The sequence below is a fragment of the Cervus elaphus genome, chromosome 14, assembly GCF_910594005.1.
Source record: "Cervus elaphus chromosome 14, mCerEla1.1, whole genome shotgun sequence".
In the NCBI taxonomy this organism is placed as follows: Eukaryota; Metazoa; Chordata; class Mammalia; order Artiodactyla; family Cervidae; genus Cervus; species Cervus elaphus.
Window position 1 is genome coordinate 41,812,843 of NC_057828.1, and position 14,269 is coordinate 41,827,111.

At 37.7% G+C, this 14,269-nt stretch overlaps 1 protein-coding gene across 11 annotated transcripts in view; it reads left to right on the top strand.

Annotated features, from left to right (window-relative positions):
• DNM3 (dynamin 3) overlaps nucleotides 1-14,269 on the top strand; it is a 622,348-nt gene that overhangs the window by 330,478 nt on the left and 277,601 nt on the right. For all 11 annotated transcript variants that reach the window (XM_043924627.1, XM_043924624.1, XM_043924629.1 and 8 more), the window contains one exon: nucleotides 4,539-4,652. In XM_043924627.1, the coding sequence (XP_043780562.1) occupies nucleotides 4,539-4,652 (114 nt within the window). The remainder of the gene's footprint in view (nucleotides 1-4,538; nucleotides 4,653-14,269) is intronic.

Here is a 14,269-nt window from a genome sequence, read left to right on the forward strand (position 1 = left end):
ATTTGCCATCTGCATATCTTTGTTGAGGTACGTTAATGTCTTTGGCCTATTTTTTATTGGGTCTTTTGTTTTCTTATTATCAAGTTTTAAGATTTGTTTGTATATTTTGGATAACAGTCCTTTATCAGATATGTTTTTTGCAAGCATTTCCCCCTATTTGTGGCTTGTCTTCTAACGCTCTTGATCCTACCTTTTACAGAGTAGACATTTTTAACTTTAATGAAGTTCAGATTACCAACTTATTTCTTTCACAGATTGTGTTTTTGGTGTTGTGTCTTAAAAGGCATCATCTTATCCAGGGTCATCTAGATTTTCTCCTATGTTATCTTCTAGGGGTTTTCAGTGTTGTGTTTTGTCAACCTTTTTTCTTTTCTTTTCTTTTTTTAAACTGATTCCAATTATGCTGTCTCTCATTCAATTACTAATTGTCCCAATGCTTAACACTATGCTCAAGCCTTCTTTCCAGCTTCTCATCCTTACTTTCCTGCAGATAATTCAGTCTGTTCTCTTATCAAGAGAAATGGAAAGCTCAACTATAACCTTTCTCAACCTTCTATGCTTTTCCACTCAGAGAACCTACATCTACCCTCACGAAATCTTTCAGCCTCTCAGGCTCACAAGATCAGGCAGCTTCATTCCTGTTCAAAGACAGCCCTCTCCCTGTGCTCTTCATCTCATCCACTCCCATCTTCTTTGTCATTACATCATTTTTTCTATATCTCTTACCCTGTCCTACTATTTCTCCTCAGGCAATAAGTGTATTCAATTTTTGCTCATATCAAAAACGAAAAAAAAAATCTGCAAATCAAAAAACAATAGCAACCACAAAAACAACAAAAGCACCTTCTTTGATCCTATGTCTATTCTGGTTTTAACTTGCTTTCCTCCTTCTCTAGAAAAGAGCTCTCTGTAGCCATTGTCTCCATTTTTCACTTCCCACTCACTTTTCAATCCAGTGAACTCTGACTCATCCCACCATCTCACTGCAGCTGGCATAACTAAGACACTATGATGTCTGCATTGCCCTTTACATGTCCCTTTCTGTGCTGAATCTGACACTCCTAGCCATACATTCCTTGAAATTCACCTTGCCTATGGCTTCGTTAGTGGTTTTGAACTCTGAATTCTAGATCTTTATAACTAGTCTCACACACATCTTTATTACTCAAAATAGTAACCATTACAATGAACACATTTTTGCCCATGAGAAATAAGTTTGTTTATTCCTGTAGCATAAAAATCCGTGCTTCGGGATTTGATGAACTCTTGGAAAGCATTTTCCACGTCCTCCTGGTTGTAAAAACATTTTGCCTGCAAAAAGTTGTTGAGATGCTTGAAGAAGTAGTGGTCAGTTGGAGACAGTTCAGGTGAATATGATGGATGAGACAAAACTTTGTAGCCCAGTTTGTTCAACTTTTGAAGCATTGGTTGTGCAACACGTTATTGGGCATTGCTGTGGAGAATTGGGCCCTTTCTGTTGACCAATACTGGCTGGGGGCATGGCAATTTTTGGTGCATCTCATCAATTTGCTGAGTATACTTCTCAGATGGACTGGTTTTGCAGGGATTCAGAAAGCTGTAGAGGATCACACAGGCAGGAAACCACCAAAGAGTGACCATGACCATTTTTTGGTGCAAGTTTGGTTTTGGAAAGAGCTTTGGAGCTTCTTCTTGGTCCATTCACTGAGCTGGTCATCACTGGTTGTCATATGAAATCCATTTTGCATCACATAATCCCAATCTGATCAAGATGTAGTTTATTGTTGTTGCATAGAATAAGAAAAGACAACACTTCAAAACACCGATTTTTTTGATTTGCAGTCAGCTCATGAGGCAGTCAGTCTTTTTTCACCTTTCCAATTTGCTTCAAATGCAAAATGACCATAGAAAGGTCAACGTTGAGTTCTTGGGCAACTTTTCCTGTAGTTGTGAGAGGATCAGCTTCGATGACCCTCTCGGCTGGCCGTTGTCAACTTCTGATGGCTGGCCACTATGTTCCTCATCTTCAAGACTCTGGTCTCTTGTGCAAAACTTCTTGAACCATTACTGCACTCTACATTCCATTAGCAGTTCCTGGATCAAATGCGTTGTTAACATTGCGAGTTGTCTCCACTGCTTTAAGACCCATTTTGAACTTGAATAAAAAAATTGTTTGAATTTTCTTTTTGTCTAACATCATTTCTTAGGTGTAAAATACATATAAAATAAACAGCAAGTAGTAATTCATTAGCAAAAAACATAAAGCAATAAATATTCATTAAAATGATGTATAACTTAACCACATTTATTCAAGAATGTATTCCAATATCAAATGACAAAATTCAACAATGCAAAATTGAAATTACTTTTGCACCAACCTTATATTTTCCCCAGGATTCCACTGTGAGCCACTACTATTTCACACAGTTTTATCAATGCTTGTCACTTATGTATATATACTGATGACTCACAAGTCTAAATGTCCAGTCCTAACATTTCCATTTTGCATCAGAGGTCAGGGCACATCTATTTGTATTTCCCATATGCATGCATGCTAAGTTGCTTCAGTCTTGTCAAACTCTTTGTGACTCATGTACTGTAGCCTGCCAGGTTCCTCTGTCCATGGGATCCTCCAGGCAAGAGTACTGGAGTAGGTTGCCATGCTTTCCTCCAGGGAAGCTTCCCAGCCCAGGAATCAAACTCTTGTCTCCTGCATTGGCAGGCAGGTTCTTTATCACTAGTACCACCTGGGAAGCCCATGTGTCTCCTACAGGTACCTCATATTCAGCATGGCCTTGACTGAATTCACTGTCAACTCCCTCACTTCTAAAACTTGGTTCTCTTCCTCTACTCCTGATTTGGTAGGCCCATGAGTTTCAGAATCATTCTAGAATAGCACAGTGTCCAGTAAAAATATAATAGAAGCCACATTAATAAGAGATATTTAAGATATACTGTGTTAAATAAAATCTATTCTTAATATTCATTTCACCTGCCTCATTTTATTTAACACAGTATATCTTAAATATTATCATTTTCACATGTGATACATTTAAAAACATTTAGTGAAATATTTTACATATTTTTTGTATTAAGTTTTCAAAATCCACTGTGCATTTTACACTTGTCACACATCTGAGATTAAACTAGCCATTATGGCTCAATAAACATATGTGGTTAGTGGCTACTATACAATGCAGTTCTAGAGTCTTTCCTTTCACTAATCCCCCTTTCATCCAGCCATAAGTCCTACTGATTTTGTCTCCTAGGATTTTGTCCAGTATGTTTATTTATTTTTATAAATTCATCATGACATTACTTCACACCTTGGTCATTTCTCACCTGGGTTATTTCAGCAGCTTACATAACCTAGTTTGTCTCAGGGAGCATGGAAAATTCGCTGGAATGCAGGAGGATATAATAGAACATCTAAATATATATTTTTATCTAGAAAACAAAAAACAGTTAAGATTTATTAGTATTTAAAATATATGTGTGTGTGTGTGTGTATATGTATAAATATGTGATGCCAGTACTGTCACTGTGTGACACAGAGAAGTCAATAACAAAGTTATAAATGTAACAAATAGGTTTCTCCCACAAAATAAAAAAATAAAATATTTATTTCATCTTCATATCATACTTTCAAATTTCTTTGTGTGTTTCTGTGGATGTACACAGTTTGGTAGTACAATGGTCATATATACTTAATAAATTTACATGTATACTTGAAATTTATTTTTATTTTGCCAATTTTATCTAGAATTTGGGGTCTGTTGAACTGGATTTGACTCTGATTTTATCCAACTTACCTCTCCAGCCTCAATTTCTTCATACCAACTCATATTTTTGGCATTAAGTGGCTCTTTCCTATTGTGTTCTTTTTTTGTCCTTCTTTATGGAGAACATATAAAGACAGGACTACTTCCTGGTCTAATTTGAATTCTTTTAGGCTCTTTTGAGCTACCATGTTTCCAAGGAAAGCCTATAAACTATTAACATTTTTTAAGTTGTATCCAGTACTCCTTCTCTTACTTAGCATACATCTCTTATTACACTATTATGTTGAAATTATCTCTTTATGGATCTTCATTCCCTATAAAACTATAAAATTCTTGAGGGCAGGGTGTAGCATCATCACCTTTCTCATATTGACATATGATAGGTTCTTAGCAAATGTTTGCTGAGCATGGAGAATCTATTGTTGTTCATCCAATCAACTAAACATATTTTAATTGTAGCAGCAGTGCCATAAATAGGCCAGGCACAAGCATTTAATTTGCTATATTTTATTCCTGTTTCAGTCTCTGTGCTTCCACCATCCCTATGAATCTGCAGTTTTGATTTGATTTTGTTCATTTGATGGGAGAGGCTTCCCTCTAGTTATCTGGGCTTTTGGAAGATATATTATTTTGAATAGTTTAAGAGAAGTTGAGCTTTGAGGAAACAATGCTGTTCTTACTGTAACTTGTATCTTATTTTTAACTTAGGACAAGACTTGTATTCTCCATAGGCTCATATTAAACTAAACATCTCTGCTGATCTGTGCTCTTTTGAAGGTGATTCGCAAGGGATGGCTAACCATCAGCAACATTGGCATCATGAAAGGAGGCTCTAAGGGATACTGGTTTGTCCTTACTGCTGAGAGTTTGTCCTGGTACAAAGATGATGAGGTAAGTCACAAAAATGACAGAATTTTTTAAATTAAAATGCTTCTGTTTCAGATGAATTGATTTTATTGTCATATACAGTATTGAGACTGGTGGTTTTCATTTAGTAGTTGACTTGGGATGTTTGTTTGAATAAACACTGTTTTTTCCTCATAGATTTTAAATTTTACAGTAGTTCCCTCAAATATCTTTTATTTCTTTGATGTACTCACATGCTTGTTTACCTAAAGGAATGGAGTTAGGGACCTGTAGTTGAAAACTTCCTTCTTTGTAAGAATGGCCAAGTTGCTGATATAGTGAAAGCTATTTTCATTAAATAATGTTTTGAAAATACTCAAGGTAATAGATCATCATAGAAACAAAGTTAATAGCAGTGATGCAGAGTTAATAAAGCATTTTGGAATTGTTGCTGTGACATCTGTCTCAAATGACAGGCTTTTGAAAATGTCCAAATCACTAGTCTTCAAGTGAGTCCCAGATAATTGTTTATACAAATTTTTTCTTTGAGAATTTGATATCTATGTAAAAGCATGAATTATGATAATTATGGTGTTCTGGTTCACGTTAAATGTTAATAATTTTGGTCCTGTGACTTATTACTCGTTTAAATCTGATAGTTAGAAAAGCACACACAGACGAAAATCAGTCTTACAGAGCCATTAAAGTGCTATAAAATGATACTGGTAAACTTGGGAGGGCATGGATGGAAATTCAGCAGTGTTTTGGAAATTTTACTAGTTCTGGTCTGAGGTGAGAAGTTTTTGGTGCTTTTAACGCAGCATGCAAACATTGGTTAAGAATACTCTGTGATGGCAAAACTATTTAACAGGTGAGATTGTGTCAGTTGTGTTTAACTGTAAATGGCAAGCATTTCAGAGTTAAAAGTCCTTCCATTCTTGGCTTGATAGCTTTTGAAAACACTACAAGGTACTTTCTCAAATTATTGGGGGAAAGCTTTGTGTCCTGCCTAGTTCTAAGTGCTTTGTGCACAATAGTGTGTGGAATAAGTATCAGATGACCCACCAAGGGCCACTATATTTTCTGCAGTGAAAGTGAAGTCGCTCAGTCGTGTCCAACTCTTTGCAACCCCATGGACTGTAGCCTACCAGGCTTCTCTGTCCATGGGATTTTCCAGGCAAGAATACTGGAGTGGGTTGCCATTTCCCTCTCCAGGAGATCTTCCCAACCCAGGAACTGAACCTGGGTCTCCCGCATTGTAGGCAGACGCTTTACCGTCTGAGCCACCAGGGAAGTCCAAATTAAAAGGAAATCAAATCCTATAGAAAGATCCAAAGGAAATTTCTACTCAAAAGCTTTATTTCAAATGTTTATGTCATATATTTTACTAACTTCAGTCAAACGTGACATTGGTCATGAGTCTGAGGATTAGCACTGGTTTCTTTCCTGGGCTGGCTGCTTAGATAACCCTCTTAATTCTGTGGAAGCTCCAATGTTTAAAGGCTATAGCTTCCCAGAGCTCTGAGATGCCTTCCTATATATAAACATCAGGAAATAGAAAATCTTCTTTTGTGTTCAGTTGCCCTGCTAAATCTTCTCTTAGGCACATTTTGCTTACAAGGATTTAGGGGATTATTTATGTACATTTAAATACAGATTGGCCTCTGAGTCTCTCTCAGTTTTTCCAGGGAAAGCAAAAGACCTTGCTGAAGAAGCATAATAATTATAACTAGTTTTATTTTTATTTTTTTCTTTTTATACTTATTTACTTTTGGCTGTGTCAGGTCTTAGTTGTAGCTTAATGGGCTTAGTTGGCGCACAGCATGTGGAATCTTAATTCCCCAACTAGGGATCAAACCCACATTCCCTACATTGGAAAGTGAATTCTTAACCACTGGACCACCAGGAAATTCCTAGTTTTATACTGATTAATGACTCATTTGCTTTCCTCATAGCTCAGTTGGTAAAGAATCTGCCTGCAATGCAGAAGACCGCAGTCCAATTCCTGGGTCAGGAAGATCCACTGGAGAAGGGATAGGCTACCCACTCCAGTATTCTTGGGCTTCCCTTGTGGCTTAGCTGGTAAAGAATCTGCCTGCAATGCAGGAGACCTGGGTTCTATCCCTGGATTGGGAAGATCCCCTGAAGAAGGGAAAGGCTACCCACTCCCATATTCTGACCTGGAGAATTCCATAGACTGTATAGTCTATGGGGTCTCAAAGAGTCGGACATGACTGAGCAACTTTCACTAATGACTCATTTAATCCACATTATAATCCTAAGGATAAGTACTATAATTATCTTCATTTTTCAGGTAAGTAAATGAAGGAAAAAACATAACCTTTTGAAAAAGTCATTTTTTTGGGGTTCAGTTCTTCTTATGGAAAACACTTGGTGTTGGTGAGAATAACTCACTTACCAAGGTCTCACAACTGCTTGATGACAAAGCAGAAATTTGGATATAAGCTATCTGGCTCAACCACAAATGGAGGCAAGAACCTCCAAGGTGTTGGAGTTTTCCTAGTCAACCTCGTTCCACTGAGGATTTATTAAGATGCGTTCCAGGCATCCTGGCATTGACCTTTTCATGAGTGCTAGTATCAGGAGCTCTGAAGACTCAGATTTGCTACTACCGTTGGAGTATGGCTTTAGGGGTTTTGTTGTTTTCGTTGTTTGGCTGTGTGGGTACTGAAAGAAGCCAGTTGAAAGGCACATGATGCTCTTTGCAGGGAAGGAGGAGGATTTGAGGGCTTGGTGAGCTCATGGTCACCCGTCAGCCCCTCCTCTCTGCTATAAACTCAGAAAAGCTTTTTACAAAATCTCTGCTGCCGAAGTTCTGTCATGAGCACTTGATTACAATAAACAGAAAATACATGTGTGCAGTTATAATAGTAACTGGGTGCCAGAGAACATTTTTATTAAAGGTATATATGTGAAAGGTGGTTGTGTGTGTGTGTCTTGAGAGGCAGGGATGGGTAACAATGATCCTTGAAACAAATTGGGTTGATTGAGGTGAAGAAAGTTAAGAAAAGGGTTGTTTTCCTAGTTTAGAGTAGTTGATAAAAGAGAAAATGACAGGCAAGTTTGGTGCCCTATGGAGCTAACTACTAGACTAATAATACAAAATCAGATATTAAGTGCTCTGAAGAAAATAGGTCAATGAGCTAGAAACTGATAGGAAGAGGAACCTTTAGATTGAGTGTTTGGAAAGAAGAAACACTGCAGCAAAGACTGGAATGATGAACTGTGTCGAAGATTGTATTGAAGAATCCTCCAGGGTGGGAGTGGGCAAAATGGAGGAGGGGTAAGACAGAGAAATAGGAAATAAAATCAGAGGTATCGCATCAGGCCCCACCAGTGATTTGGATTTTATCCTGAGGATAATTGAAAACCATCTGCCTGTGTCAACAGGATGTGGCCTGATTGGATTTCTGTTTTAGAAAGATCACTCTGGCTGCTGGGTTTAGCATGATGTGTGGGATGTAATGTGTATGTGGATGGAGTGGGGTCGGCAAGAAGAAAAGAAGGGAGACTAGCTAGAAGACTGTATCAGTGGTTGAAGCAAGAGAAGATGGTGGCTTGTGCTGGATGGAGGGGAGAGCCCAAGTTCAGGGTCGCAACTTGATGGGCCACATACAGCTACACTGTAGTCATTAGATACTGTTCCTCATTAAGAAAAACTGCTCAAAAAAAGAGGTAGGAAAATTTCCAGATATTAGTGCCTGACTCGTGACCCCTATCTTCAATGTTTTTGTGTCAGTGGGACAGAGCCTTATTCCCCTGGAGCCATTCTCATTTATTCCCATCTTACTGCCTCTTGGCTACCACCACCCTGGTTCTCTATTCTGCTCAGTTTCTCTTACCAGGACTTCCGACCACCGCAGGCCACCTTTGAGCCTGCTGGTGGGACAGAAGGGAGGAGTCAGCACTGTTCCTTGCTCTTCAGCGTTATTCAGTTAATAGTTATTAGCACCTGCTGGGAGATGAGGATGGAAGAGAGGGTATGGGGAAAGGAGGTCAGGAGAAATATGAGGAGGGTGGGGCTTTGAGGTAGTGATCAGTCTCTGGCCTCTTGAATTTGTTCCCTCAACACCCATCCTTTAGTAGCAGTTTTAAATGATGCTTAGATTTCATACCAGCCTTGCTCTCATAGCTTAACTATGCTTCTGGATATGGATTAAACATGTTTCTGCGGGCAACTTTGAAAACCCCAAATTTAAAATTTTCCTTTGTGATAATAAGCACGAGTTCTTACTCAACTTTTGGAGTCAGTTTGTTGGTAAGTTGAGTGTTTGTGTTTTGTTCCTCTGATATCTCTCACATCAGTAGCTACACATTTTGGAAATCCTGTTCCATGGAAGTTTTTCTGTCTCAGTAAAGCAAATGTGACCCTGTAAATATTAAGTTACATGTTTGTCATTTATTTAATAACTTACATTCAAATTAACATAGAGAATTATGGTTTGTTTCTATGGTCTTTCTTATTTCTGCTTTCTTATGTAATTAGACTGATATGTTTTCATTATGATCTAGTTGGCTGTGGAATAAATAGCATATTATGTCATATAAATGGATATGGTTTTATTTAACTTATGACAGGTTTGTAGTAAATGTAAATGGCTTATGAAGTGTACTTGTGATTAAAGAATGGTGGTTCAAACTCTTTACAGGGTGACATTAATTGAACGAAAGACCGTATAGACAATGGTGCAGTGAAAAGGGTAAGATGCTAGAGAATGTGAATTTTCTATGATTAACTGCCAGTGTTGGAACAAGTCAAACTTCTCTGAGCCTCTGTTTTAGCTTTTCAAATGGGGACTATTATTGACCAAATCACCTCAAAAGGAATTTGTACAACTCTAAGAAATCATATGTTAACAAGTGCCTTTATAAACTTTTAGGTATCACATTTATATATTTATTCTTATCATTGCAAGTAATATTACACCCTCCTACAATAATGTAGATGTGAAGAGCTGACTCATTTGAAAAGATCCTGATGCTGGGAAAGATTGAGCGCAGGAGGAGAAAGGGACGACAGAGGATAAGATGGTTGAATGGCATCACCGACTCAATGGACATGAGTTTGGGTAAACTCTGGGAGTTGGTGATGGACAGGGAGGCCTGGTGTGCTGCAGTTCATGGGGTCACAAAGAGTCAGACATGACTGAGCGACTGAACTGAACAATAATGTCATTCTTTGACTCACATGCCTTCTAATTTCCAATTTGTTGTTATTTCCTATTGTGAGATAAGATGTATGGGATCTGGAATTTTTCAGCAGAGAATGGTATGGTTCAGAGAGTAAGATGAAATTCAGATTCTATCTCTTCAGTGGGACTTTTCCATGCTGCCTCTCCTTCAGCCTGTGAGTTAGAGATGGTGATATCAAACTATGTGATTTCCTATCCAAGATGGCAGAGGCAATAGCGTGATAACCCCACGTAATAATTTTAAGCTCGAGTTTGTATGATGGCAATAGTAGGTCCCCAACATTTCCCCTGTTTTCTCCCTATCCTTAAAGTAACTATCTATCCTATCCTTAAGTTTTAGATGGATTCATGAACACCTTCAAACATCTGTGGACCACATGTTTTGAACCATTATTGTGTGTTACAGTAATGATATTTGTAATGTTACTGACAGATGATCTTGATAGAAAGGTTTCCAACCTGTGTCCCAGGCAATGTTATTTCCACTTGTAATCTTCAGAGAATCTATATAATACAACGTGCTTATGGAAAACATAATTAATCTACCTATTGGATGCTTGACTATATATTTTTTGTGCTGTGCTGTGCTTAGGTGCTCAGTTGCGTCTGACTCTTTGTGACCCCATGGACTATAGCCCTTCAGGCTCCTCTGTCCATGGGGATTCTATAGGTGAGAATACTGGAGTGGGTTGCCATGCCCTCTTCCAGGAAATTGTCCCAACCCAGGCATCGAACCCAGGTCTCTTGCATTGCAGGTGGATTCTTTACTGTCTGAGCCACCAGAGAAGCCCAGGACTACTGGAGTGGGTAGCCTGTCCCTTCTCCACTGGGTCTGCCCACCCTAGGAATCAAGCTGGGATCTCCTGCATTGCAGGTGGATTCTTTACCAGCTGAGCTACCAGGGAAGCCCATATTATCCTTTAGCATTATTAGAAAAGTGGCCCTGCACACGTTTCTAGGGGCTATGTAGGCCTCTTCTTGGGTTCATTCTCTCCAGGGTATTCTGTCATTGGGTATACCCCAAGTCAAGGAGGAGCTGGATATGGGGGTGAGGACAGAGCTGGATTTGTGGGCTTACATGTCTCATACATCCCTTGGGGTCTTGGATGAATCCTACTCAGTTCTTCTGATTTCTATCAAAATAGTAACATAAAGATATTTGTAGTACTTATATTTACTAAGGATTAGAAGAAGCAATACAGAAACTCAAACTACCTTAAGTATAACATTAGACAACCCTCTGTGCAGCAGTTTTTAACCAGGTGACGACACCCTACTTAGCAACTCCAGCCTTGTGCTGGCTCAGCCCAAGGAGGGTGCACTGGCCTCTTTCTTTTCCCCTTCCCATCACTCTACTCAATGCTGTCAGTTCGGATTGCCCCAAACTCAAGGTGTTTCCGTGTTTCCTCATTCTTTTATGTGCATCCATTCAGCTCTCCTTAGCATGTAGTCCAGCCCTCGCTTCAGTCTCAGTTTTGTATATCCAGATTAGTCAAAATACTCAACCAAGCCAAATGGACTTCCAGTTAACAAGTTGCTCCTTAGTTCTAAAGTAATTGTAGTTGTAAAAAACATCTCTGCTATTCATGAAACTCATGAAACCCAGGTTTCAATCTGAATGGTGGTCTGGATGATGATCATCATGATAATGGTTAACATTTATCATTTGTAGTTTACCAGGCACTGAGCCTAGTTAATATTTCATGTACATTCTCCATTTTAAAAATGAAGATTGAGACTCAAAGAGAATGAGTAATTTAGCCAGCTACTAAGTGTCAGTGCTATGTTCCTAATCACCTATTTCCCAACAAATATATTCTGAGCACCAGTTGTGTACCAGACACTATCCTGGTCACTAAGGATAAAGTGGTTAACAAGTTTCCCACTCTTATAAAGGATGTGTGTGCGTGTACTGAATCGCTTAAATTGTTTCTGACTCTTTGCGACCCTATGGACCGTGGCCTGCCAGGTCCTCTGTCCCAGGCAAGAATACTGTAGTGGATTGCCATGCTCTTCTCCAGGGAATCTTCCCAACCCAATCTTCTTCAAACCTGCATCTCTTGTGACTCTTGCATTGGCAGACAGGGTCTTTACCACTAGCACCACCTGGGAAGCCCCTTATGAAGGATACTTCTTGATAAAGAAAACATAATCAAGAACACCTATGAGATTCAGATTACAAACTATGAATAAAATAAATACAATGATGTGTTTGACTTAAGAAGTATCTGGGATGGGACTCACAGCTTGGAGAGGGGTGACGTTAAACTGAGTGGTCAGAGAAAGTTTGTATTAATGCCTAAGGCAAGATTGAGCCTGATGAGTATAAGAAATTGAATTTAGGCCACTGTGACTGGAACAGAGAAAAGGATTATATAAATTTTGATCCTAAGAATGATGAGACAACTTTGAAGTTTTTAAGCTGGAGAGTCACATAATAGGATTTGAAATTTTTATAGATCTTTTTGATTGTTTGTAGAGAGTGGATTGGAGGGGGACAAAGCTAGATTGGAGAGTTGCTACAAAGCTATTGTTGTGATATAGTAAGAGGTAATGGCAGCGTGGGCTAGGTAGTTTGAAAGAAACTGATAGAAATCAATGAATTTGAGGGATTTTTTTTTCAGATGGTAAAATGACAAAAACTCATTACGTGTGCCAAGTATTGGTTGATTGCTTAAGTTCCTGCTCAACTGTAAGCCTCCTGACACAAGGAGCCACTATCTTGTACCATGTTCTACCACCAGTAGACAGTACTGATAGGTGATGCTAAGTGACTATTGGTTGAGTGAAGATGTGGTTGAGCAAATAAATAAAGCACAGTATAGTTATTCATCATATCTTAGTATCTTAAGTGCCTAAACCAAATTATTGAATTACAGGGTAAAATTACCACTAGAGACAGACTGTCTTAAATTTTTCTTAATTTTCATCATTGAAGGTTAATGGGCTTTTTTTTTTCTTCTGATCATATAACTTCCTGGAATCAAGATAATTTATGCAGAAAATAAATTTCCCAATGTCATTTTCATATATTATAAATATATTTTGCATGGTTCTTTGGAGGGATTGCCTTTAAAAAGGGCAAGGCATTGGAATAAAATAGAAACTATAATTTCAAAAGGATTTTGGATTCAGATAGTTTTACATTAATACTTAAAATCAGTTTTGGAAAAAAAATGTGATGGCTTTCATTTAAAATATTCCAAAAAAAAACCCCACATTAGAATAGAATATTCTGATTCAAGGAAAAAGAGTCTTATTTTTCTTGATATCAATAAGAAAAGTGTAAATGGTAGTTAAAATCCAATTTATGAATAATGATAGTACATAGTCAATATTTTTTTCCATTTAAGTAGGCCAACATGAAGATTAAAATCATAATGGGAATACTCCTAGGGAAGTAGGGTAATTCAGCAGAAGTATTTCCAGTAGAAATGTACCAACCTTACAGTATTGAAGATAATCCAAAATTTGCATTGAAATAAGGACATTCTTTGGACTCTTCAAAAATTACAGGCCTCATTTTTGTGGGTTGATGTGTTTGGATAGCGTGATAAGGAGATTATATAATTCCCTTGTAGGGATATTTACTTAGTATTGTTTTATTATGTAGCTGTAACAGTTGACACATGTAACTTTGGTAATAGGAAACAAAGTGACAGCTACTATATCCCTGGATGGCAAAAGCTGTGAGACGGAGAAGTTACAGAAATCTTCGGCTCTTTGCATTTGCACTTACACTTTCAAGTTTCTGGCTGTTTCCTGCTAGATCTGTATGTTCCCTCTGATGAGGTCAGGATTGACCCTGTGAACGCTAGTCACACTCCTTGCTCAGTTGTTTTAGTTAGCCAAAGCCTAGGTATTTTTACTTTAAAAAAAATTCTCAATAAATATTAAGATTTAAAACATTTATGTTACTTTAAATTCTTCATGATCACAGTTATATGTGTGCTTTTTCATATACATAAGCTATCTTATGTTATGCTTTTTAATGCAGGATTATTTCATATAAACATTTCCAAGTTCTTGCATTATCCAAAGATTTATAATTTTGAAAAATAGATGGTATTATATTCAACAAACCATAATAGTAAATGCTATCTCAAATTTATTAAAAATACTTATAGACTTAAACCCATTCCCTCATATGTATTATTCATTGTACTCAGAAGTTTATATTAGAAGAAAAATATTACCCTTTCTATTACTCTTTCCTGGAAGAGTAAAAATTTTAAATGTAACTCATTTAACAGATTTACATATCTATAAATATATACATATATATGAATGTAAATGTATATATATGACATTCTTTCAAGCTAAGATAAAAAAAAATATAATACCAATACATTAACCTCCTGTTTTAAGGGAAAATTATTTGAAACATCATCCTGGAGTGGCTTACTACCGGATGAATGTGCTGGTCTGGCCTCCTTAGCTTTCCCTTGG